This window comes from Oncorhynchus keta, chromosome 28 (genome assembly GCF_023373465.1).
Source record: "Oncorhynchus keta strain PuntledgeMale-10-30-2019 chromosome 28, Oket_V2, whole genome shotgun sequence".
NCBI classification, from domain to species: Eukaryota; Metazoa; Chordata; class Actinopteri; order Salmoniformes; family Salmonidae; genus Oncorhynchus; species Oncorhynchus keta.
Genome location: NC_068448.1, coordinates 22,848,466 through 22,874,514, shown reverse-complemented (window position 1 = coordinate 22,874,514; position 26,049 = coordinate 22,848,466). Strand labels below are relative to the sequence as shown.

General features: G+C 49.1%; 1 protein-coding gene across 1 annotated transcript in view; it reads left to right on the top strand.

Moving 5' to 3' along the window:
* LOC118360558 (calmodulin-binding transcription activator 1-like) overlaps positions 1-26,049 on the top strand; it is a 674,662-nt gene that overhangs the window by 641,828 nt on the left and 6,785 nt on the right. The window contains 5 exon segments of the mRNA XM_052485146.1: positions 546-617; positions 844-864; positions 1,357-1,556; positions 2,458-2,532; positions 16,213-16,243. Of these exon segments, the coding sequence (XP_052341106.1) occupies positions 546-617; positions 844-864; positions 1,357-1,556; positions 2,458-2,532; positions 16,213-16,243 (399 nt within the window).

The window sequence follows — 26,049 nt, the reverse complement described above, 5'->3', positions numbered from 1 at the left end:
CTTCGAGCAGAGCATGGCCTTGCTTTAAGGAACGACTGCACTGCTCCGTCTTCCCTGCTCCCTATAATCTCTCTATCTCTGTCCCTCTCTTTCTCTTTCCCTCTCTCTCTTACTCTTTAAATAATGTGTGTGGTGCCCGCTGCTGCCTGTCCTTAACCAGCTCCACACCCCCCGCCCAGCTTCACTTCGCCCCCACCTGCCCCACTTCCTCACCTTGCTACCTATCCCCCATAGCTAGCTTTAATGACTTTCCACGTCTCAAACTGTTCGCTGTCGTTCACAGTCAGCTGTTCTACCCCTCTGCCAGCTGAGACTGGGGAGGAGAGCAACACTGGGCTGGCACCACCAGCTACCTCTCTTCTCTCCCAGCCCAGGATGGAGCCTCTCCCCCAGCGTCCTCAACCTCAGGTCCTCTGTCTGTCCTCCAGACAACCAGGGCCCTGGGCCCAGGAAGGGACCTCAGGGAGCAGTGGCCCTCTATAATAGACTACTACACCACTTCCAATACTCTGACCTCTGACTTCTCCTACTCTACTCTCTCACAGGGACGCCCATTCAGAGAGCAACAGGAAGTAGCTGCGGCAGTCATTCAGCGTTGTTACAAGAAATACAAACAGGTAAGCTGGGCACAGTCAGCCCCTTACAACACACATGGAGATGTGTTGTCCATATTCCATGACCTTACAGATACTGGTTAGATCCAGGACAGATTGTAATACATTAATTAGGGACTTTTAGACAAGCGTTTCACTTTATTCAGTTTAGTCCATTTTTCTAGGCTCAGGCTGATCCTTGTTCATGCCTGTTTGTGATTCACAATCTCACCTTTGCTTTGTTTACAAGCTAACATGGATAGCCTTGAAGGTAACATCTTTTCACTGTCTTTCATTTTTAAATTGTTTTTTTTGTAAAACAGTTTTAGGGTTTAAAATGGCACTCCTTGATAAGAGTCACTAGAGACTGAACGCCACCAGAGGGCAGAACACATGTCAAACTTTGCTTGTTTTTTTGACCGTCTCAGATGATGCAACAATGCTACCTAGCTTCACTTGATTATCACACTTGACTTGGTTATATTGATACTCATAACCTACATCAGTCCAGTAATATTGCCTGATTCACACTCTAGGGCCGACATAAACCCTATTATGTTGGCTAGTCTATTTTCCTTTCCAGCACGGTTCCAGCAACTATAGTGAATGCCTAACCAGGTCAGCCTAGTTTGGCTTGGTTTGGTTTGGCCATATAGTATGAATCAGACAATATATGTGTGCATTTGAGGCCATCGTTTGGGTCTTCCCAACCCCCTGTTCCTGACTCTGTATATCCTCCTCTCTCTGGTCCTTTTTGTGGCAGTATGCACTTTATAAGAAGATGACGCAGGCCGCCATTCTTATCCAGAGTAAGTTCCGCAGCTACCAGGAGCAGAAGAAGTTCCAGCAGAGCAGGCGGGCGGCCGTGCTGATCCAGCAGTACTACCGCGGCTACAAGGAGTTTGGCAGGCTCAGGCTCCACCGGCAAGGAGCCGCCGCTGCCCTGGTGCAACACAAACTCAGGTATGCATACACAGTGACATGCTCTGATGCATACACACAACACACGCCCAGGAAGCTAAACACACAAATCAACACACACACATTCACACACAAAGTAGCTACCACTCACACTGACACACAGCAGCACAAGTAGCTAAATGCACTGACACACATCAGCACAAGTAGCTAAATGCACTGACACACAGCAGCACAAGTAGCTAAATGCACTGACACACAGCAGCACAAGTAGCTAAATGCACTGACACACAGCAGCACAAGTAGCTAAATGCACTGACACGCACGCACGCACGCACGCACGCACGCACGCACGCACACACACACACACACACACACACACACACACACACACACACACACACACACACACACACACACAGCAACACACACTGACACATACAGGAGGCTCATTACAGGATAGTTATGCTCTTCTCCACTTGACCTTGCAGACTTCCCTTGGGGAAATCCATTTGTAAGGGATGATCAACTGCAGTCCCATTTGCAGTCCCCAGGGTCATGGTGTCCTCCTGTGCTCATGCATAAATTATTTAGATTTTAAACATACAAGGACTGTGCACATGTGTATATATTGATGAAGACACTACGGCTGTGTTTACACAGGCAGCCCAATTAGTATATTTTTGTACACTAATTGGTCTTTTGACCATTCACATCAGATCTTTTCACACCCAATATTTTTCAAAGCTGTTCTGATTAGTCAAAATACCAATTAGTTAAAAAAGGATTGGAGAGGACAGTACTCATGCTATACAGAATCTCCAAAATAAAGTTTAAAAGCATGGTTGAATTTGAGAACTACACTAGCTACACACAACCACAGTGTATTTTGTTTAATGTGGACCCTCTAAAAAGCCAGTGTTCCCTCTTGTCTTGTGTGTTGTAGAAGTAGTCTGCTCTCTAAGAGGCAGGATCAGGCTGCCAGGAAGATCATGAGGTTTCTACGCCGCTGCCGCCACAGGTAAGCCCCGCCCACAACACTAACTCATATGGGTTTTTTAACCGTTTGTTATATTCACACACAAACACACAACCATTCAGCGTAGGGATTTGCTAGATATATGAAGGGTTTACTACACGTTAGATGGCAAGAATGAGTATGCACAGATCTGATAAGACAAGTTCTCTGTTTTCATGTCTCTATTTTATTTATTTTTTGGACAATACAAAAGGTTATATACAACACTTCAGAGACCCCCCTCCTATCCTATCCTATCCACTCTCCTCTCCTCACCCCCCTCCTCTCCTCGCCCCCTACTCTCTTCTCCTCGCACCCCTACTCTCTTCTTGCCCCCCTACTCTCTTCTTGCCCCCTACTCTCCTCGCCCTCTCCTCGTCCACTCCTCTCCTCTCCTCGCCCTCTCCTCTCCTCGCCCACTCCTCTCTTCTCCTCGTCCCCTCCTCTCCTCTCCTCGTCCCCTCCTCTCTTCTCCTCGTCCCCTCCTCTCTTCTCCTCGTCCCCTTCTCTCTTCTCCTCGTCCCCTACTCTCTTCTGCTCGCCCCCTACTCTCTTCTCCTCGCCCCCTACTCTCTTCTCCTCGCCCACTCCTCTCCTCTCCTCGCCCACTCCTCTCCTCTCCTCGCCCTCTCCTCTCCTCGCCCACTCCTCTCTTCTCCTCGTCCCCTACTCTCCTCTCCTCGTCCCCTCCTCTCTTCTCCTCGTCCCCTCCTCTCTTCTCCTCGTCCCCTTCCCTCTTCTCCTCGCCCCCTACTCTCTTCTCCTCGCCCCCTACTCTCTTTGCCTCGCCCCCTACTCTCTTCTCCTCGTCCCCTTCTCTCTTCTCCTCGCCCCCTTGTCTCTTCTCCACGCCCCCTACTCTCTTCTCCTCGCCCCCAACTCTCTTTGCCTCGCCCCCTACTCTCTCTCGCCCCCTACTCTCTTCTCCCCGCCCCCTACTCTCTTCTCCTCGCCCCCTACTCTCTTCTCCTTGCCCCCTACTCTCTTCTCCTCGCAACCCTACTCTCTTTTCCTCGCCCCTACTCTCTTCTCCTCGCAATCCTACTCTCTTCTCCTCGCCCCCTACTCTCTTCTCCTCGCCCCCTACTCTCTTCTCCCCGCCCCCCTACTCTCTTCTCCTCGCAACCCTACTCTCTTCTCCTCGCCCCCAACTCTCTTCTCCTCACACCCAAACTCTCTTCTCCTCACCCCCTACTCTCTTTTCCTCGCCCCCCCCCCCACTTTCCCCGCCCCTACTTTCTTTCCCTCGCCCCCTACTCTCTTTTCCTCGCCCCCTACTCTCTTTTCCTCGCCCCTACTCTCTTTTCCTCGCCCCCTACTTTCTTTTCCTCACCCCCTACTCTCTTTTCCTCGCCCTACTCTCTTTTTCTCACCCCCTACTCTCTTTTCCTCACCGACTACTCTCTTTTCCTCGCCCCCTACTCTCTTTTCCTCGCCCCCTACTCTCTTTGCCTCGCCCCCTACTCTCTTTTCCTCGCCCCTACTCTCTTTTCCTCGCCCCCTACTTTCTTTTCCTCACCCCCTACTCTCTTTTCCTCACCCCCTACTCTCTTTTCCTCGCCATACTCTCTTTTCCTCACCCCCTACTCTCTTTTCCTCGCCCCCTACTTTCTTTTCCTCACCCCCCTACTCTCTTTTCCTCGCCCTCCACTCTCTTTTCCTCGCCCCCTACTCTCTTCTCCTCGTCCCCTTCTCTCTTCTCCTCGTCCCCTACTCTCTTCTCCTCGCCCCCTACTCTCTTCTCCTCGCCCCCTATTCTCTTTGCCTCGCCCCCTACTCTCTTCTCCTCGTCCCCTCTCTTCTCCTCGCCCCCTACTCTCTTTGCCTCACACCCAAACTCTCTTCTCCTCACCCCCGACTCTCTTTCTCTCGCTTTTCCCCTACTTTCTTTTCCTCGCCCCTACTCTCTTTTCCTCGCCCCCTACTCTCTTTTCCTCGCTTCTCTCTTTTCCTCGCCCCCTACTTTCTTTTCTCACCCCCTACTCTCTTTTCTCGCCCTACTCTTTTTCTCACCCCCTTCTCTCTTTTCTCACCCTACTCTCTTTTCCTCGCCCCTACTCTCTTTTGCTCTCCTCTCCTCTTTGCCCCCTACTCTCTTTTCCCCCCCCTACTTTCTCTTTTCCTCGCCCCTACTCTCTTCTCCCCCCTACTCTCTTTTCCTCACCCCTACTCTCTTTTCCTCTCCCCCTACTCTCTTTTCTCACCCCCTACTCTCTTTTTTCGCCCCCCTACTTTCTTTTCCTCACCCCTACTCTCTTTTCCTCGCCCCCACTCTCTTTCCTCCCCTACTCTCTTCTCCTCGTCCCCTTCTTCTTCTCTTTCCCCCTCTCTCTTTCTTTCTCGCCCTACTCTCTCTCTCCTACTTTGCCTCGCCACTCTTCTCCTCATCCCCTCTCTCTTCTGCCCCTACTCTCTTCTCCTCAACCCTACTACTCTCTTTCCTACTCTCTTTCTCCTCCCCCTACTCTCTTCTCTCGCCCCCTAACTTTTCCTCGCTACTTCCCCTTCTCTCTTTCCTCCCCCTACTCTCTCTTCTCGCCCCCTACTCTCTTTTCCTTCTCCCCCTACTCTCTTCTCCTCGCCCCCTACTCTTCTTCTCCTCGTCCCTTCTCTCTTTCCTCGTCCCCTTCTCTCTTCTCCTCACCCCCTACTCTCTTTTCCTCGCTCTTTCCCACCCCTCTTTTCCTCGCCCCCTACTTTCTTTTCCTCGCCCCCTACTCTCTTTTCCTCGCCCCACCCTTTTCTACCCTCTTTTCCTCGCCCCTACTCTCTTCTCCTTGCCCCCTACTCTCTTTCCTCGCCCCTACTCTCTTTTCTCGCTCTACTCTCCCCGCTACTTTCTTTTCCTCGCCCCTACTCTCTCTTCTCCTCGTCCCCTACTCTCTTTCCTCGCCCCTACTCTCTTCTCCCCACCCCTTCTCTCTTTCCTCACCCCCTACTCTTCTCCTTTTCCTCTCTTCTCCATACTCTCTTCTCCTCACCCCCTACTCTCTTTCCTCGCCCCCTAATCTCTTCTCCTCCTTCCCCTTCTCTCTCTTCTCTCCTATTCTCCCCTCTCTTTCCTCGCCCCTACTCTCTTCTCCTCGACCCCTATTGTTATCCTCTCCCCCTTTCTCTCCCCACCCCTACTCCTTCTCCTCGCCCCTACTCTCTCTTCTCTCTCTTCTCCCTATCCTACTCTTTCTCCTCGCCCTACTTCTCTTCTCCTCGCCCCCTACTCTCTCCTCCCCGCCCTCCTACTCTTCTCCTCGCAACCCTACTTCTTTCTCTCGCCCCTCAACTCTCTTTCTCCTTGCACTCTCTCTTCTCCTCACCCCCTACTCTCTTTCCTCGCCCCCTTTTCTCGCTCCTTCTTTCCTCGCCCCTTCTCTCTTTTCCTCACCCCTTCTCTCTTTTCTCGCCCCTACTCTCTTTTCTCCTCCCATCCTTTTTCTCACCTCTCTTCTTTTTCCTCACCCCTACTTCTTTTCTCGACCTACTCTCTTTTTTCTCACCTCCTACTCTCTTTTCCTCCCCTACTCTCTTTTCCTTGCCCCTACTCTCTTTCCTCGCCCCCTACTCTCTTTCCCTCCCCCTACTCTCTTTTTCCTCGCCCCCCTTTTCTCTTCTCCTCGTCCCCCTACTTTCTTTTTTTTCACTCCCTCGCTTTTTTCTCACCCCTACTCTCCTCGCCCCTAACTCTCTTCTCCTCGAATCCTACTCTGTTCTCCTCTCTTCTACTCTCTTCTCCTCGTTTCCTACTCTCTGTTTCCCGCCCTCCTACTGTCTTCTCTCGCCCCTACTTCTTCTCCTCGCCCCTCAACTCTCTTCTCCTCCTTGCACCTAAACTCTCTTTTCCTCACCCCCTACTCTCTTTTCCTCGCCCCCTACCCCACTTTTTTCCTCGCCCCTACTCTCTTCTCCTCGCCCCCTACTCTCTTTTTCCTCACCCCCTACTCCTCCTTACTCTCTTTTCCTCACCCCCTACTCTCTTCCTCACCCCTACTCTCTTTTCTCTCCTCTCCTCGACCTCTCTCTTTTTCTCACCTCCTACTCTCTTTTCCTCACCCACTACTCTCTTTTTCCTTGCTTCTACTCTTTTTCCTCGCCCTTTCTCTCTGCCTGCCTTCTCTCTTCTCTCTTTTCCTCGCCCCTACTCTCTTCTCCGCCCCTACTCTCTTTCTCGCCCCCTACTTTCTTTTTCCTCACCCCTACTCTCCTCACCCCCTACTCTCTTTTCCGCCTCTACTCTCTTCCTCTCTCCCTTCTCTTTTCTCTCTTCTCCTTTTACTCACCTACTCTTTTTTTCCTCACCCCTACTCTCTTTTCTCGCTCTCTCTTTTCCTACTCTCTTTTCCTCCTCCCCCTACTCTCTCTCGCTCGCCTACTCCTTTTCTCTGCTTACTCTCTTTTCCCCCTACTCTCTTCTCCTCGCCCCTCTTTCTTTTTTTCACCCCCTCTCTTTTCCTCCCGCCCCTTCTCTCGCCCTACTCTCTTTTTCTCACTCCCTAATCCTACTTTTACTCCCCCTCTTTTCCTCACCCCTACTTCTTTTCTCTTGCCTTTTTCTCACTCTACTCTCTTCTCCTCGCCCCCTACTCTCTTCTCCTCGCAACCCTACTCTCTTCTCCTCGCCCCCTACTCTCTTTCCCCGCCCCCTACTCTCTTCTCCCCCCCTAATCTCTTCTCCTTCCCCTTCTCTCTTTCTCCTTGTCCCCTTCTCTTATCCTCGCCCCTACTCTCTTCTCCTCCCCCTACTTTCTTTTTTTTCTCACCCCCTACTCTTTTTTCTCACCCCTACTCTCTTCTCCACTTTTCCTTTTCCCCCTACTCTCTTTTCCTCGCCCCTACTCTCTTTTCTCACCCCCTACTCTCTTTTCCTCACCCCCTACTCTCTTTTCCTCGCCCTACTCTCTTTTCCTCACCCCTACTCTCTTTTCCTCACCCTACTCTCTTTTCTTCTCCCTACTTCTCTCTCTTTACTCTCTTCTCCCGCCCCTAATCTCTTCTACTCTCTTCTTCTCCCTCCTATCTCTCTTTTCCTCACTCTCTTCTCCCTTTTCCTCCTGCCCCTACTCTCTTTTCCTCACTTCCCCTAACTCTCTTTTCCTCGCCCCTACTCTCTTTTCCTCGCAATCCTACTCTCTTTTCCTCGCTTTACTTTCTTTCTCTTTTCTCTCGCCCCCTACTCTCTTCTCTCTCCAACCTACTTTCTCCTCGCCCCTAACTCTCTTTTCTCCACCCCCTACTCTCTTTTTCTCTCACCCCTACTCTCTTTTTCCTCGCACCTCTCTTTTTCCTCACCCCCTACTTCTTTTTCCTCGCCCCTACTTTTTTTCTCTTTTTTTTTTTTCTCGCCCCTACTCTCTTTTCTCTCACCCCTACTTTCTTTTTCTCACCTACTCTCTTTTCCTCACCCCTACTCTCTTTTCCTCGACCCTACTCTTTTTTCTCACCTCCTACTCTCTTTTCCTCACCCTACTCTCTTTTGCCTCGCACCCTACTCTCTTTTTCCTCGCCCTACTCTCTTTCCTCGCCCCTACTCTCTTTTTCTCTTTTCTTTTCCCTACTTTTTTTCCTCGCCCTACTCTCTTTTCCTCACCCCCTACTTTCTTTTCCTCGCCCTACTCTCTTTTCTCACCCCTACTCTCTTTCCTCGCCCCTTTTTTCACTCTCTTCTTTTCCTCGTCTTTTCCTCTCGCCCTACTTCTTTTCCTCACCCCCCTAACTCTCTTCTCTCGCACCCTCTACTTTTTCCCCCCTACTCTTCTTCCTCTTCTCTTTTCCTTCTCTCTCTCTTTCCTCGCCCCTACTTTCTTTTCCTCCCCTACTCTCTTTTCCTCAACCCTACTCTCTTCTCCTCCTTTACTCTCTTTTCCCCCTACTCTCTTTTCCTCCACCCCCTCTCTTTTACTCACTCTCTTCTTTCTCGCCCCTACTCTCTCTTCTCCTCGCACCCCCTACTCTCTTTTCTCGCCCCCCCTAATCTCTTCTCCTCGCAATCCTACTCTCTTTTCCTCACCCCTACTTTCTTCCTCGCTCGTCCTTCTCTCTTCTCCTCGTCCCCTACTTCTCTTCTCTCGCCCCTACTCTCTTCTCCTCGCCCCCTACTCTTTCTTCGCCCTTTCTTCTCCTCATCCCCTACTCTTTCTCCTCGCCCCTAACTCTCTTCTCCTCACACCCAAACTCTCTTCTCCTCACTACTCTCTTTTCCTCGCTCCCACCACTTTCCTCGCCCTACTTTCTTTCCTTTTCCTCGCCCCCTTTTCTCTCTCTTTTCCTCTCGCCCTACTTTTTTCTCGCCCCTCTTTTCCTCACCCCTACTCTCTTTTCCTTTTTTCACCCCCTTTTTCACTCTCTTTTTTTCCTCGCCCCTTACTCTCTTTGCTCGCCCCCTACTCTCTTCTCCTCGCAACCCTACTCTCTTTTCCTCGCCCCTACTCTCTTTTCCTCGCCCCCTACTTTTTTTTTTCCTCACCCCCTACTCTCTTTTCCTCACCCCCTACTCTCTTTTCTCGCTATACCCTTTTCCTCACTCTCTTTTTTCCTCACCCCTACTTTCTTTTCCTCACCCCCTACTCTCTTTTCCACTCTTTTCCCTACTCTCTTCTCTTCTCCCTTCACTCTTCTCCGTACTCTCTTCTTCCTCGCCCCCTACTCTCTTCCTCGCCCCCTACTCTCTTTTGCCTCTCTACCCCCTCATCCCTCTTTCTCTCGCTCTACTCTTTGCTTTCCCTTCTTCTCTCGCCCTCTTCTCTCGCCTACTCTCTTTTTTCTCCTACTTTCCCCCTAATCTCTTCTTCTCTCTCCCACTTTCTCTTCTCTTCGCCCCTTCTCTTCCTCTCCTCGCCCCCCCCTCCCCACTCTTCTCTTTCCTCGCTTCTACTCTCTTTTCCTCGTCCCTAATCTCTTCTCCTCCGCCCCTCTCTTTTCCTCTCTCGCCCCCTACTCTCTTCTCCTCACCCCCTACCTTCTACTCGCTACTCTCTTATCTCCCCCTACTTTCTTCTCCCCACCCCTACTCTCTTCTCCTCACCCCCTACTCTTCTTCCCCCTCTCTCTTCTCCTCTACTCTCTTCTCTTTGCCCCTACTCTCTTTCCCGTAACCCTACTCTTTTTCCTCGCCCTTTCTTTCCTCAATCCTCTTCTTTCTCGCCTCTCTTCTCCTCGTCCCTTCTCTCCTCTCCTCCCCCTACTCTCTTCTCCCCCACCCCTTCTCTCTTCTCCTCGCTTGCCTACTCTCTTCTCCTTGCCCCCTACTCTCTTCTCCTCGCCCCTATCTTCTTCTCTCTTCCCGCCCTAATCTCTTCTCCTCGTCCCTTCTCTCTTCTCCTCGTCCCCTTCTCTCCTATTTCCTCGCCCCCTACTCTCTTCTCTCGCCCCCTACTCTCTTCTCTCGCCCCCTACTCTGTTATCCTCTCCCCTACTCTCTTCTTCCCACCCCCTCTCTTTTCCTCGCTTCTCTCTTTTCCTCACCCCCAACTCTCTTCTCCTCGCAATCCTACTCTCTTTCTCCTCGCCCCTACTCTCTTCTCCTCGCCCCCTTCCTCCCCGCCCCTCTCTTTTCTCCTCGCAACCCTACTCTCTTCTCCTCGCCCCTCAACTCTCTTCTCCTTGCACCCAAACTCTCTTCTCCTCACCCCTACTCTCTTTTCCTCGCCCCCCACCCCACTTTTCTCTTCTCCCCTACTTTCTTTTTCCCTCGCCCCTACTCTTCTTTTCCTCACCCCCTACTCTCTTTTCTCGCCCCTCTTTTCCTCCCTAATTCTTTTCTTCTCCTCCTCCTCACTCTCTCTTTTCCTCGACCTACTCTCTTTTTCTCACCTCCTACTCTCTTTTCCTCACCCACTACTCTTTTTCCTTGCTCCTACTCTCTTTTTCTCGCCCCTACTATCTTTGTTCGCACCCTACTTCTTTTTCTTCTCTACTCTTTTTCTCGCTTCCTTTTTTCTCTCTTTTCTTTTCCTCACCCCTACTCTTTTCCTCACCCCTACTCTCTTTTCCTCGCCCTATCCTTTTCTCACCCTTACTCTTTTCTCGCCCCTACTTTTTTTCTCACCCCCTACTCCTTTTCCTCAATTCTACTCTTTTTTCTCGCCCCTCTCTTTTCTCACCCCCTACTCTCTTCTCCTCGCACCCTACTCTCTTCTCTCGCCCTACTCTCTTTTCCTCGCCCCCTACTCTCTTTTCCTCTCCCTACTCTCTTCTCCTCGCCCCCTACCCCACCCCTACTTTCTTTTCCTCACCCCCTACTTTCTCCTTCTCCTCTCACCCCTACTCTCTTTTCTCGCTTTACTTTTACTCCCTACTCTTTTTCCTCACCCCTACTTTTTTTTCTCGCCCCTACTCTCTTTTCCTCACCCCTACTCTCTTTTCTCTCGAACCTACTCTCTTTTTCTCGTACCCTACCTACTCTCTTTTCCTCTTCTCCTCTACTCTTTTCTTCTCCCCCCTAATCTCTTCTCCTCGCCCCCTCTCTCTCCTTGTCCCTTCTCTCCTATCTCGCTCCCTCTCTTTCTCCTCGCCCCTACTTTCTTTTCCTCACCCCTACTCTCTTTTCCTCACCCCCTACTCTCTTCTCCTCGCCCCTACTTTCTTTTCCTCACCCCCTACTCTCTTTTCCTCGCTTCTACTCTTTTACTCACCCCCTACTCTCTTTTCCTCACCCTACTCTTTTTTCCCCCTACTCTCTTTTCCTCACCCCCTACTCTCTTTTCCTCACAACCCTACTTTCTTCTCTCTCAACCCTACTCTTTCTTTCCTCGCTCTACTTTCTTCTCACCCTTCTCTCTTTCCTCGCCCCCTAATCTCTTTTCCTCGTCCCCTTCTCTCTCTCCTTGTCCTCTTCCTATCCCCTACTCTCTTTTCGCTACTTCCCCTACTCTCTTTTCCTCGCCCTACTTTCTTTTCTACTCCCCTACTCTTTCTCTCGCCCCCTACTCTCTTTCCTCGCCCTAACTCTCTTCTCCTCGTATCCTACTCTCTTCTCCTCCTACTCTTCTCTCTTTCTCTCTGCTCCCCCCCTACTCTCTTCTCCTCGCAACCCTACTCTCTTCTCCTCGCCCCCTAACTCTCTTCTCCTCGCACCCAAACTCTCTTCTCCTCACCCCTACTCTCTTTTCCTCGCCCCTACTTTTCCTCACCCCTACTTTTTTCCTCGCCCTACTCTCTTTTCCTCACCCCCTACTCTCTTTTCCTCGCCCTACTCTTTTCCTCACCCCTACTTTCTTTTCCTCACCCCCTACTCTCTTTTCCTCACCCCTACTCTCTTTTCCTCGACCTACATCTTTTCTCACCTCCTACTTCTTTTCCTCACCCACTACTCTCTTTGCCTCGACCCTACTTTTTTCCTCGCCCTACTCCTTTTCTCGCCCCTACTTTTTCCTCGCCCCTACTCTTTCCTCGCCCCTACTTTTTTTTTTTCCTCACGCCTCTCTTTCCTCAACCCCTAATCTCTTTTCCTCGCTTCTCTCTTTTCCTCACCCCCTACTTTTTTTTCTTTTACTTTCTTTTACCACCTACTCTCTTTTTCTCACCCCTACTGTCTTTTCTCTCGCCCTACTTTCTTTCCTCACCCCTACTCTCTTTTCTCTCGCACCCCTCGCTCTCTTCTTTTCCTCGCCCCTACTCTTTTTCTCGCTCCTACTTTCTTTCCTCGCCCCCTACTTTTTTTTCTTCTCCTCGCTCACCCCCTACTCTCTTTTCCTCGCCCCTCACTCCTCTTCTTTTTCCTCACTTTACTTTTTTTAACCCTCTTCTTTTTCTCCTCACCCCTACTCTTTTTTCCTCGTCTCTCTTTTTCTCACTTCTCTCTTCTCCTCGCAACCCTACTCTCTTCTCCTCGCAATCCTACTCTTCTTTCCTCACCCCTACTTTTTTCTCACCCCCTCTTTTTTGCTCACCCTACTCTCTTTTCCTCACCCCTACTCTCTTTTCCTCGCCCCTCTCTTTTTCTCAATTTCTACTTATTCTCACTCCCTACTTCTTTTCCTCGCCTACTTCTTTTCCTCACCCCTACTCTCTTCTCCTCGTAACCCTACTTTTTTTTCCTCGCCCCTACTCTCTTCTCTTCGCAATCCTACTCTCTTCTCCTCGCCCCTACTCTTTTTCCTCGCCCCTACTTTCTTTTCTTCTCACCCCTACTCTCTTTTCCTCACCCCCTACTCTCTTTTCTCTCTACTTTTTTCCTCACCCCTAATCTCTTCTCCTCACTTCTCCTCACCCCCTACTCTCTTTTTTCCTCACCCCCTACTCTCTTTTCCTCACTTACTCTCTTTTCCTCACCCCCTACTCTCTTCTCCTCGCAACCCTACTCTCTTTTCCTCGCTCTAACCCTAACTCTCTTCTCCTCACCCCTACTCTCTTTTCCTCACTCCCTACTCTCTTTTCCTCACCCCTACTCTCTTTTCTCACCCCCTACTCTCTTCTCCTCGCAACCCTACTCTCTTTTCCTCGCTCTAACTCTCTTCTCCTCGCCCCTATCCTTTGTTTCTTCTTCTTTCTCCCGCAAATCTCTTCTTCTCCCTTCTCTCTTCTCTCCCTTCTTCCTTCTCTCGCCCCTACTCTCTTTTCCTCGCCCTTTCTACTACTTTCTTATCTCGCCCCTACTCTCTTTCCCCGCCCTACTCTCTTCTCCTCGCTTCTACTCTCTTCCACTCGCCCCCTTTCCTCCTCGCCACTTTTCTTTCTCCTTGCCCCTACTCTCTTTCCTCACCCTACTCTCTTTTCTCTCTTTTCCTCGAATCCTACTCTCTTTCTCATCCCTACTCTCTTTTCTCGCTTCTACTCTGTCCCGCCCCTCTCTTTCTCCTCGCAACCCTACTGTCTTTTCCTCGCCCCTACTCTCTTCTCCTCGCCCCTACTCTCTTTTCCTCGCAACCCTACTCTCTTTCCCTCCTCAACTCTCTTTTCCTCGCACCCAAACTCTTTCTCCTCACCCCTACTCTCTTTTCTCGCTCACCCCTTTTTTCTCGCTCTTTTCCCTCGCTTCTACTCTCTTTTCCTCACCCCTACTCTCTTTTCTCGCCCCTACTCTCTTTTTCTCACCCCCTACTTTCTTTTCCTCACCCCCTACTCTCTTTTCTCACCCCCTACTCTCTTTTCCTCGACCTACTCTCTTTTCCTCACACCTCTTTTTCTCGCTCCTACTCTCTTTACTCACCCCCCTACTCTCTTTTTTCCTCACCCCCTACTATCTTTTCCTCGCCCTACTCTCTTTTCTCACCCCCTACTCTTTCTCCTCGTAACCCTACTCTCTTTTTCCTTGCTTTCTCTTCTCTTCGCAATCCTACTCTCTTTTCCTCACCTCCTACTTCTTTTCCTCACCCCCTACTCTCTTTTTTCTCGCCCTACTCTCTTTTCCTCACCCCCTACTCTCTTTTCCTCGCCCTACTCTCTTTTTTCTCACACCCTACTTCTATTCCTCACCCCCTACTCTCTTTTCCTCGCCCTACTCTCTTTTTCTCACCCCCTACTCTCTTCTCCTCGTAACCCTACTCTCTTTTCTCGCCCTACTCTCTTCTCCTTCGCAATCCTACTCTCTTCTCCTCGCCCCCTACTCTTTTTCTCGCCCCTACTTTCTTTTCCTCACCCCCTACTCTCTTTTCCTCACCCCTCTCTTTTCTCCTTTCTACTTTTTCTCACTCCTAATCTCTTTTTCCTCGCCTAATCTCTTTTCCTCACCCCTACTCTCTTTCCTCACCCCCTACTCTCTTTCCTCACCCCCTACTCTCTTTTCTCACCCTACTCTCTTTCCTCACCCCTACTCTCTTTTCCTCGCTACTCTCTCTTTCTCTCTCGCCCCTACTCTCTCTCTTCCTCACCTTTTGCCTCGCTCCTACTCTTTCTCTCCCCCCCTAATCTCTTCTCCTTTTCCTCTTCTTCCCCTACTCTCTTCTCCTCGCTAGCTCTTTTCTCCTCGCCCCCTACTTTTCTACTCGACCCCTACTCTCTTTCCTCCTCTACTCTCTTCTCTCACCCCCTACTCTCTTTCCTCGCCTTACTCTTCTCACTTTTCTCACTTTTCTTCGCCACTCTACTCTTTTTGCCCCCTACTCTTCTCTTCGCTACTTTCTTTTCTCGCCCCTACTCTTTTTCCTCGTAATCCCTTTCTTCTCTTTACTCGCCCTTACTTCTTTTCTCGCCCCCTACTCTCTGCTCCTCCCCCTACTTTCTTTTTTTCACCCCCTACTCTCTTTTTCCTCACCCCCTACTCTCTTTTCCTCGCTCTACTCTCTTTTCCTCACCCCTACTCTCTTTTTTCCTCGCCTACTCTCTTTTCCTCACCCCCTACTATCTTCTCCTCGCAACCCTACTCTCTTTTCCTCGCCCCCTACTCTCTTCTCCTCGCAATCCTACTCTCTTCTCCGAGCCCCCTACTCTCTTTTCCTCTCCCCTACTTTCTTTTCCTCACCCCCTACTCTCTTTTCCTCGCCCTACTCTCTTTTCCTCACCCCCTACTCTCTTTTCCTCGCCCCTACTCTCTTTTACTCACCCCCTACTCTCTTTTCCTCACCCCCTACTCTCTTTTCCTCGCCCTACTCTCTTTTCCTCACCCCCTACTCTCTTCTCCTCGCAACCCTACTCTCTTTTCCTCGCCCCCTACTCTCTTCTCCTCGCAATCCTACTCTCTTCTCCGAGCCCCCTACTCTCTTTTCCTCGCCCCTACTTTCTTTTCCTCACCCCCTACTCTCTTTTCCTCACCCCCTACTCTCCTTTCCTCGCCCTACTCTCTTTTCCTTACCCGCCTAATCTCTTTTCCTCGCCCCTACTCTCTTTTCCTCACCCCCTACTCTCTTTTCCTTACCCCCTACTCTCTTTTCCTCACCCTACTCTCTTTTCCTCACCCCCTACTCTATTTTCCTCGCCCCTACTCTCTTTTCCTCACCCCCTACTCTCTTTTCCTCACCCCCTACTCTCTTTGCCTCGCCCTACTCTCTTTTCCTCACCCCCTACTCTCTTCTCCTCGCAACCCTACTCTCTTTTCCTCACCCCCTACTCTCTTCTCTTTGCAATCCTACTCTCTTTTCCTCACCCCTACTCTCTTTTTTCTCGCCCCCTACTTTCTTTTCCTCACCCCCTAATCTCTTTTCCTCACCCCCTACTCTTTTCCTCACCCCCTACTCTTTTTCCTCACCCCCTCCTCTCTTTTCCTCGCCCCTACTCTCTTTTCCTCACCCCTACTCTCTTCTCCTCGCAACCCTACTCTCTTTTCCTCGCCCCCAACTCTCTTCTCCTCGCCCCTACTCTCTTCTCCTTGCCCCCTACTCTCTTTGTTTCGCCCCTACTCTCTTCTCCTCGCCCCCTACTCTCTTCTCCTCGTCCCTACTCTCTTCTCTCGCCCCTACTCTCTTTTTTCTCGCTTCTACTCTCTTCCCCTCGCCCCCTACTCTCTTCTCTCTCGCCCCCTACTCTCTTCTCCTCGGCCCTTCTCTCCTCTCCTCGCCCCTACTCTCTTCTCCTCGCCCTACTCTTTTTCTCGCTTCCTACTTTCTTTTCCTTGCTTTCCTACTCTCTTTTTTCCTCGCCCCCACTCTCTCTTCCTCGCCCCCCACTCTCCTCTCCTCTCTCCCCTAACCTCCACTCCCCGCCCCCCTACTCTCTTCTCCTCGCACCCCTACTCTCTTCTCCTCGCCCCCCTTCCTTTCCTCACAGTTCCTACATGTGCTAATAGCTGTCTGGTATTGTTTTGCTGTTTATGCGAAGCCCCTTGATGGACCATAGACTGTTCAAGCGGGTGAGTGCAGCCTCAGCAACTCAGTTCGTGCTTCTCTCTCTTCCCTGTCCACACTGTATGTCTCTGCCTCTCTCTATCTCTCTCTCTCTAACAATAGTTTTATCTGCTGGGTCGTTGTCTTCATCCACTCTTTCCCTCTCCCCCTTTTTCCTCTATCTTTTGCTTTTCTCCATCCATCTCTCCCTTCCTCTCTCTCTCTCACTGTCTTCCTCCCTCTATCTTGTCCATCACTGTTGCTTGATGCCTGCTTGCATGAAGGCTGCCTACTGGAGCCACAGGTGGACTGACTGAGAAGCTCAAACTCAGATCAAATGTAACTTTACTCTTATTAAACTAACCAATGCTTATGAATGACTATGTCACCGTAACACTTAACAGGCACCTCTTTCTCCCCTCTAGAAATGATTTTATTTTCATTATTACATGTTTTGTTTTGTGTGGTTATGAAGATGCCTATTCACATCATGTTTACTATGTTGCATGACTGGTGACACCTCTATGGGCCTTGCTCTTTAAAATGTACCCCCAGGCATGCTATGGGACGGATGTTTTCTCTCAAACAGCTGCGCCCCACATGACACAGTAGAGGGGGTTATGACCCCCCTTGGGTTTTGTTTACTCAAAATGTCAAAGCTCCTCTAGGCATTTCATTGGGAGCTCTCACTAGTTCAGGGCTGCTTCAAATACACATGCATCATCACTGAAAATATTATAGAAATTCCCCATGGGTACAAACTGTGTGTCTGTCTGACTACTCTTCCAGAAAGACTTTGGGCATATTGACAAAAATACCTATATGACAGTTCTCATCAGCCTCATCATCTGTATGAGTCACAGACACTGTAGTTCATCTTCTGAGACAATGGGGCCTTTTGAATGTATCATTTTACAATTAAGTCATTTAGCAGACACTCATATCCATATAGTTTTTGCCTAAAGTTACCAACCATACCAAATGTAACATATCATACTAAATGGAGTGTCTCAGATTTACATACAGAATAATAGGAAATGCTCTGAGACCGGGTTGGGGTATGTTATACTGTAGAATATGGGTCACTGTGCTCCGAGAGCAGGTGAGGTAGATATAGTACTATAAAGATGTGATAACATGCATGTTTGTCATGATCTGGGTTACAGTGATGTGATAGCACATGCAGGTCATAGTCAGACTAGCAGTACAACACAAACAATGGGAAGTCCCCTCTACCTCCAGGGAGTTAGAACAGCAGGAGGTGTACCAGTAATGGATTCACACCTCAGGGGAACAACATCTCAGACTGAGAGGAAGAGGAAATAGCACAGTGAAAAACACTAAACCTACATATACAGCACTGTGTGGGCTCACTACTAAGCTCAGTGACACCAGGTAAAGGACATTGGGGTTATATACAGTGGGGCAAAAAAGTATTTAGTCAGCCACCAATTGTGCAAGTTCTCCAACTTAAAAAGATGAGAGAGGCCTTTAAGTTTCATCATAGGTACACTTAATAATAATAATAATAATAATAATATATGCCATTTAGCAGACGCTTTTATCCAAAGCGACTTACAGTCATGTGTGCATACATTCTACGTATGGGTGGTCCCGGGAATCGAACCCACTACCCTGGCGTTACAAGCGCCATGCTCTACCAACTGAGCTCAACTATGACAGACAAAATGAGAGAAAAAAAACTAGAAAATCACATTGTAGGATTTTTATGAATTTAATTGCAAATTATGGTGTAAAATAAGTATTTGGTCACCTACAAACAAGCAAGATTTCTGGCTCTCACAGACCTGTAACTTCTTCTTTAAGAGGCTCCTCTGTCCTCCACTCGTTACCTGTATTAATGGCACCTGTTTGAACTTGTTATCAGTATAAAAGACACCTGTCCACAACCTCAAACAGTCACACTCCAAACTCCACTATGGTCAAGACCAAAGAGCTGTCAAAGGACACCAGAAACAAAATTGTAGACCTGCACCAGGCTGGGAAGACTGAATCTGCAATAGGTAAGCAGCTTGGTTTGAAGAAATCAACTGTGGGAGCAATTATTAGGAAATGGAAGACATACAAGACCACTGATAATCTCCCTCGATCTGGGGCTCCACGCAAGATCTCACCCCGTGGGGTCAAAATAATCACATGCAAAAATCCCAGAACCACACGGGGGGACCTAGTGAATGACCTGCAGAGAGCTGGGACCAAAGTAACAAAGCCTACCATCAGTAACACACTACGCCGCCAGGGACTCAAATCCTGTAAACATCATGCTTTGGGGCTGTTTTTCTGCAAAGGGACCAGGTATGACTGATCCGTGTAAAGGAAAGAATGAATGGGGCCATGTATCGTGAGATTTTGAGTGAAAACCTCCTTCCATCAGCAAGGGCATTGAAGATGAAACGTGACTGGGTCTTTCAGCATGACAATGATCCCAAACACACCGCCCGGGCAACGAAGGAGTGGCTTCGTAAGAAGCATTTCAAGGTCCTGGAGTGGCCTAGCCAGTCTCCAGATCTCAACCCCATAGAAAATCTTTGGAGGGAGTTGAAAGTCCGTGTTGCCCAGCAACAGCCCCAAAACATCACTTCTCTAGAGGAGATCTGCATGGAGGAATGGGCCAAAATACCAGCAACAGTATGTGAAAACCTTGTGAAGACTTACGGAAAACATTTGACCGCCATTGCCAACAAAGGGTATATAAGAAAGTATTGAGATGAACTTTTGTTATTGACCAAATACTTATTTTCCACCATAATTTACAAATAAATTCATAAAAAATCCTACTATAATTTTCTGGATTTTTTTTCTCATTTTGTCTGTCATAGTTGAAGTGTACCTATGATGAATATTACAGGCCTCTCATCTTTTTAAGTGAGAGAACTTGCACAATTGGTGGCTGACTAAATACTTTTTTGCTCCACTGTGCATGTATAAACTCCACATATTGTCCACTCATTGTCCACTCATCCTGTTTACCTACGAGGGAAAAAAGCTCTCTCAGAAGCAGTATAGAGACCGAAGGGAGTCAGAGAATATACACCAATCCCAGTGTTGTAGTCAGTAGTACAATTACCACAGGGCAAGTGTCTATTAATTATGATATGGAACAGTAATTGGCTAGTGACTTACAGTCAGATCTATTGAGTCCATTGTACATGCTGGGGTATAATGTAGTGTTTGGCTCTGGCTCAGTTTGGACATGGTTCACAAGTGGAATGCCAAGGTAATGTCAGTTCCCAATACAAATGCAGTACAAGTTTGGTTAGACTATTGTAGTCTTAATACATTTTCACCTCTTTCACAAATGAAATGCCTTCAATTTTCAATTGTGTTTGTAGTTCATCATTTAGTGATAGACACAATAATACATTCCACTGATTAAATTAATTGACACACAGTTATTGAGTAATATAGTCATTTATTTGGTGCATAGCAATATTCCAAATACAAACCAATTAGTAGATCTCTGCCTACCTTGAGGGTCTCTTTCAGCCCAGCAAATATTTGGTGGACTTGTCAAGGGACTCCTGTTTCCTCTCCTGAGATTAGTTTTGGAGAGTTTAATTATCAAGAGACCTTTTTTCAATCACATTATATTCTCAAGAGTTTAAAAGTAAATCCAACTGCTTTAAGAACCATTCTCAAGTTTCAAAGTTAGTTGACCTATTAGAATATCAAGTACTGAAGGAATGGGTTCAGTGAGCTATAAGACGTAGTGATTTAGCAGAATCATTTAGACTAGATGAGATCCAGTTAAAATAAAGATTGATCAATGTTTTCTTTCCAAATCAGCACCAGGTCCCGTTGACAAGGTCTATGTCGATCTTCATCTCTCTGTCTCTCTCTCGGGAAAGGTGTCCTATCTGTCTCTCTCTTGGGAAAGGTGTCCTATCTGTCTCTCTCTCGGGAAAGGTGTCCTATCTGTCTCTCTCTTGGGAAAGGTGTCCTATCTGTCTCTCTCTCGGGAAAGGTGTCCTATCTGTCTCTCTCTTGGGAAAGGTGTCCTATCTGTCTCTTGGGAAAGGTGTCCTATCTGTCTCTCTCTCGGGAAAGGTGTCCTATCTGTCTCTCTCTTGGGAAAGGTGTCCTATCTGTCTCTCTCTCGGGAAAGGTGTCCTATCTGTCTCTCTCTCTGGAAAGGTGTCCTATCTGTCTCTCTCTTGGGAAAGGTGTCCTATCTGTCTCTCTCTCCGGAAAGGTGTCCTATCTGTCTCTCTCTTAGGGAAAGGTGTCCTATCTGTCTCTCTCTCGGGAAAGGTGTCCTATCTGTCTCTCTCTTGGGAAAGGTGTCCTATCTGTCTCTCTCTCGGGAAAGGTGTCCTATCTGTCTCTCTCTCAGGAAAGGTGTCCTATCTGTCTCTCTCTCAGGAAAGGTGTCCTATCTGTCTGTCTCTTGGGAAAGGTGTCCTATCTGTCTCTCTCTTGGGAAAGGTGTCCTATCTGTCTCTCTCTCGGGAAAGGTGTCCTATCTGTCTCTCTCTCGGGAAAGGTGTCCTATCTGTCTCTCTCTCTTGAAAGGTGTCCTATCTGTCTCTCTCTCGGGAAAGGTGTCCTATCTGTCTCTCTCTCGGGAAAGGTGTCCTATCTGTCTCTCTCTCGGGAAAGGTGTCCTATCTGTCTCTCTCTCGGGAAAGGTGTCCTATCTGTCTCTCTCTTGGGAAAGGTGTCCTATCTGTCTCTCTCTCGGGAAAGGTGTCCTATCTGTCTCTCTCTCTTGAAAGGTGTCCTATCTGTCTCTCTCTCGGGAAAGGTGTCCTATCTGTCTCTCTCTCGGGAAAGGTGTCCTATCTGTCTCTCTCTCGGGAAAGGTGTCCTATCTGTCTCTCTCTTGGGAAAGGTGTCCTATCTGTCTCTCTCTCGGGAAAGGTGTCCTATCTGTCTCTCTCTCGGGAAAGGTGTCCTATCTGTCTCTCTCTTGGGAAAGGTGTCCTATCTGTCTCTCTCTCAGGAAAGGTGTCCTATCTGTCTCTCTCTCGGGAAAGGTGTCCTATCTGTCTCTCTCTTGGGAAAGGTGTCCTATCTGTCTCTCTCTTGGGAAAGGTGTCCTATCTGTCTCTCTCTTGGGAAAGGTGTCCTATCTGTCTCTCTCTCGGGAAAGGTGTCCTATCTGTCTCTCTCTCGGGAAAGGTGTCCTATCTGTCTCTCTCTTGGGAAAGGTGTCCTATCTGTCTCTCTCTTGGGAAAGGTGTCCTATCTGTCTGTCTCTTGGGAAAGGTGTCCTATCTGTCTCTCTCTCGGGAAAGGTGTCCTATCTGTCTCTCTCTCGGGAAAGGTGTCCTATCTGTCTCTCTCTCGGGAAAGGTGTCCTATCTGTCTCTCTCTCGGGAAAGGTGTCCTATCTGTCTCTCTCTCGGGAAAGGTGTCCTATCTGTCTCTCTCTTGGGAAAGGTGTCCTATCTGTCTCTCTCTTGGGAAAGGTGTCCTATCTGTCTCTCTCTCTTGAAAGGTGTCCTATCTGTCTCTCTCTCGGGAAAGGTGTCCTATCTGTCTCTCTCTCGGGAAAGGTGTCCTATCTGTCTCTCTCTCGGGAAAGGTGTCCTATCTGTCTCTCTCTCTTGAAAGGTGTCCTATCTGTCTCTCTCTCGGGAAAGGTGTCCTATCTGTCTCTCTCTCTTGAAAGGTGTCCTATCTGTCTCTCTCTCGGGAAAGGTGTCCTATCTGTCTCTCTCTCGGGAAAGGTGTCCTATCTGTCTCTCTCTCAGGAAAGGTGTCCTATCTGTCTCTCTCTCTTGGAAAGGTGTCCTATCTGTCTCTCTCTCGGGAAAGGTGTCCTATCTGTCTCTCTCTCAGGAAAGGTGTCCTATCTGTCTCTCTCTCAGGAAAGGTGTCCTATCTGTCTCTCTCTTGGGAAAGGTGTCCTATCTGTCTCTCTCTCTTGGGAAAGGTGTCCTATCTGTCTCTCTCTCAGGAAAGGTGTCCTATCTGTCTCTCTCTCGGGAAAGGTGTCCTATCTGTCTCTCTCTCAGGAAAGGTGTCCTATCTGTCTCTCTCTCAGGAAAGGTGTCCTATCTGTCTCTCTCTCGGGAAAGGTGTCCTATCTGTCTCTCTCTCAGGAAAGGTGTCCTATCTGTCTCTCTCTCAGGAAAGGTGTCCTATCTGCTCTCTCTCAGGAAAGGTGTCCTATCTGTCTCTCTCTTGGGAAAGGTGTCCTATCTGTCTGTCTCTTGGGAAAGGTGTCCTATCTGTCTCTCTCTCGGGAAAGGTGTCCTATCTGTCTCTCTCTCGGGAAAGGTGTCCTATCTGTCTCTCTCTCGGGAAAGGTGTCCTATCTGTCTCTCTCTTGGGAAAGGTGTCCTATCTGTCTGTCTCTTGGGAAAGGTGTCCTATCTGTCTCTCTCTTGGGAAAGGTGTCCTATCTGTCTCTCTCTCGGGAAAGGTGTCCTATCTGTCTCTCTCTCGGGAAAGGTGTCCTATCTGTCTCTCTCTCGGGAAAGGTGTCCTATCTGTCTCTCTCTCGGGAAAGGTGTCCTATCTGTCTCTCTCTTGGGAAAGGTGTCCTATCTGTCTCTCTCTCTTGAAAGGTGTCCTATCTGTCTCTCTCTCAGGAAAGGTGTCCTATCTGTCTGTCTCTTGGGAAAGGTGTCCTATCTGTCTCTCTCTCGGGAAAGGTGTCCTATCTGTCTCTCTCTCAGGAAAGGTGTCCTATCTGTCTCTCTCTCAGGAAAGGTGTCCTATCTGTCTCTCTCTCGGGAAAGGTGTCCTATCTGTCTCTCTCTCGGGAAAGGTGTCCTATCTGTCTCTCTCTCAAAAGGTGTCCTATCTGTCTCTCTCTCGGGAAAGGTGTCCTATCTGTCTCTCTCTTGGGAAAGGTGTCCTATCTGTCTCTCTCTCTGGAAAGGTGTCCTATCTGTCTCTCTCTTGGGAAAGGTGTCCTATCTGTCTCTCTCTTGGGAAAGGTGTCCTATCTGTCTCTCTCTCGGGAAAGGTGTCCTATCTGTCTCTCTCTTGGGAAAGGTGTCCTATCTGTCTCTCTCTCTTGAAAGGTGTCCTATCTGTCTCTCTCTCGGGAAAGGTGTCCTATCTGTCTCTCTCTCGGGAAAGGTGTCCTATCTGTCTCTCTCTCGGGAAAGGTGTCCTATCTGTCTCTCTCTCTGGAAAGGTGTCCTATCTGTCTCTCTCTCGGGAAAGGTGTCCTATCTGTCTCTCTCTTGGGAAAGGTGTCCTATCTGTCTCTCTCTCGGGAAAGGTGTCCTATCTGTCTCTCTCTTGGGAAAGGTGTCCTATCTGTCTCTCTCTTGGGAAAGGTGTCCTATCTGTCTCTCTCTCGGGAAAGGTGTCCTATCTGTCTCTCTCTTGGGAAAGGTGTCCTATCTGTCTCTCTCTCGGGAAAGGTGTCCTATCTGTCTCTCTCTCGGGAAAGGTGTCCTATCTGTCTCTCTCTCGGGAAAGGTGTCCTATCTGTCTCTCTCTCAGGAAAGGTGTCCTATCTGTCTGTCTCTTGGGAAAGGTGTCCTATCTGTCTCTCTCTCGGGAAAGGTGTCCTATCTGTCTCTCTCTCAGGAAAGGTGTCCTATCTGTCTCTCTCTCGGGAAAGGTGTCCTATCTGTCTCTCTCTCGGGAAAGGTGTCCTATCTGTCTCTCTCTCAGGAAAGGTGTCCTATCTGTCTCTCTCTCGGGAAAGGTGTCCTATCTGTCTCTCTCTCGGGAAAGGTGTCCTATCTGTCTCTCTCTCGGAAAGGTGTCCTATCTGTCTCTCTCTCAGGGAAAGGTGTCCTATCTGTCTGTCTCTTGGGAAAGGTGTCCTATCTGTCTCTCTCTCGGGAAAGGTGTCCTATCTGTCTCTCTCTCTGGAAAGGTGTCCTATCTGTCTCTCTCTCGGGAAAGGTGTCCTATCTGTCTCTCTCTCTTGAAAGGTGTCCTATCTGTCTCTCTCTCAGGGAAAGGTGTCCTATCTGTCTCTCTCTCGGGAAAGGTGTCCTATCTGTCTCTCTCTCGGGAAAGGTGTCCTATCTGTCTCTCTCTCGGGAAAGGTGTCCTATCTGTCTCTCTCTCGGGAAAGGTGTCCTATCTGTCTCTCTCTCGGGAAAGGTGTCCTATCTGTCTCTCTCTCAGGGAAAGGTGTCCTATCTGTCTCTCTCTCGGAAAGGTGTCCTATCTGTCTCTCTCTCGGGAAAGGTGTCCTATCTGTCTCTCTCTCGGGAAAGGTGTCCTATCTGTCTCTCTCTCGGGAAAGGTGTCCTATCTGTCTCTCTCTCGGGAAAGGTGTCCTATCTGTCTCTCTCTCAGGGAAAGTTGTCCTATCTGTCTCTCTCTCAGGGAAAGGTGTCCTATCTGTCTCTCTCTCAGGAAAGGTGTCCTATCTGTCTCTCTCTCGGGAAAGGTGTCCTATCTGTCTCTCTCTCGGGAAAGGTGTCCTATCTGTCTCTCTCTCAGGGAAAGGTGTCCTATCTGTCTCTCTCTCTCGGGAAAGGTGTCCTATCTGTCTCTCTCTCAGGAAAGGTGTCCTATCTGTCTCTCTCTCAGGGAAAGGTGTCCTATCTGTCTCTCTCTCGGGAAAGGTGTCCTATCTGTCTCTCTCTCGGGAAAGGTGTCCTATCTGTCTCTCTCTCGGGAAAGGTGTCCTATCTGTCTCTCTCTCGGGAAAGGTGTCCTATCTGTCTCTCTCTTGGGAAAGGTGTCCTATCTGTCTCTCTCTCGGGAAAGGTGTCCTATCTGTCTCTCTCTCGGGAAAGGTGTCCTATCTGTCTCTCTCTTGGGAAAGGTGTCCTATCTGTCTCTCTCTTGGGAAAGGTGTCCTATCTGTCTCTCTCTCGGGAAAGGTGTCCTATCTGTCTCTCTCTCGGGAAAGGTGTCCTATCTGTCTCTCTCTCGGGAAAGGTGTCCTATCTGTCTCTCTCTCGGGAAAGGTGTCCTATCTGTCTCTCTCTTGGGAAAGGTGTCCTATCTGTCTCTCTCTTGGGAAAGGTGTCCTATCTGTCTCTCTCTTGGGAAAGGTGTCCTATCTGTCTCTCTCTTGGGAAAGGTGTCCTATCTGTCTCTCTCTCGGGAAAGGTGTCCTATCTGTCTCTCTCTCGGGAAAGGTGTCCTATCTGTCTCTCTCTTGGGAAAGGTGTCCTATCTGTCTCTCTCTCGGGAAAGGTGTCCTATCTGCCTCTCTCTCAGGAAAGGTGTCCTATCTGTCTCTCTCTCGGGAAAGGTGTCCTATCTGTCTCTCTCTTGGGAAAGGTGTCCTATCTGTCTCTCTCTCGGGAAAGGTGTCCTATCTGTCTCTCTCTCGGGAAAGGTGTCCTATCTGTCTCTCTCTCAGGGAAAGGTGTCCTATCTGTCTCTCTCTTGGGAAAGGTGTCCTATCTGTCTCTCTCTCGGGAAAGGTGTCCTATCTGTCTCTCTCTCTTGAAAGGTGTCCTATCTGTCTCTCTCTCGGAAAGGTGTCCTATCTGTCTCTCTCTTGGGAAAGGTGTCCTATCTGTCTCTCTCTCTCGGGAAAGGTGTCCTATCTGTCTGTCTCTTGGGAAAGGTGTCCTATCTGTCTCTCTCTCAGGAAAGGTGTCCTATCTGTCTCTCTCTCAGGAAAGGTGTCCTATCTGTCTCTCTCTCGGGAAAGGTGTCCTATCTGTCTCTCTCTCAGGAAAGGTGTCCTATCTGTCTCTCTCTCGGGAAAGGTGTCCTATCTGTCTCTCTCTCGGGAAAGGTGTCCTATCTGTCTCTCTCTCGGGAAAGGTGTCCTATCTGTCTCTCTCTTGGGAAAGGTGTCCTATCTGTCTCTCTCTCGGGAAAGGTGTCCTATCTGTCTCTCTCTTGGGAAAGGTGTCCTATCTGTCTCTCTCTCGGGAAAGGTGTCCTATCTGTCTCTCTCTCGGGAAAGGTGTCCTATCTG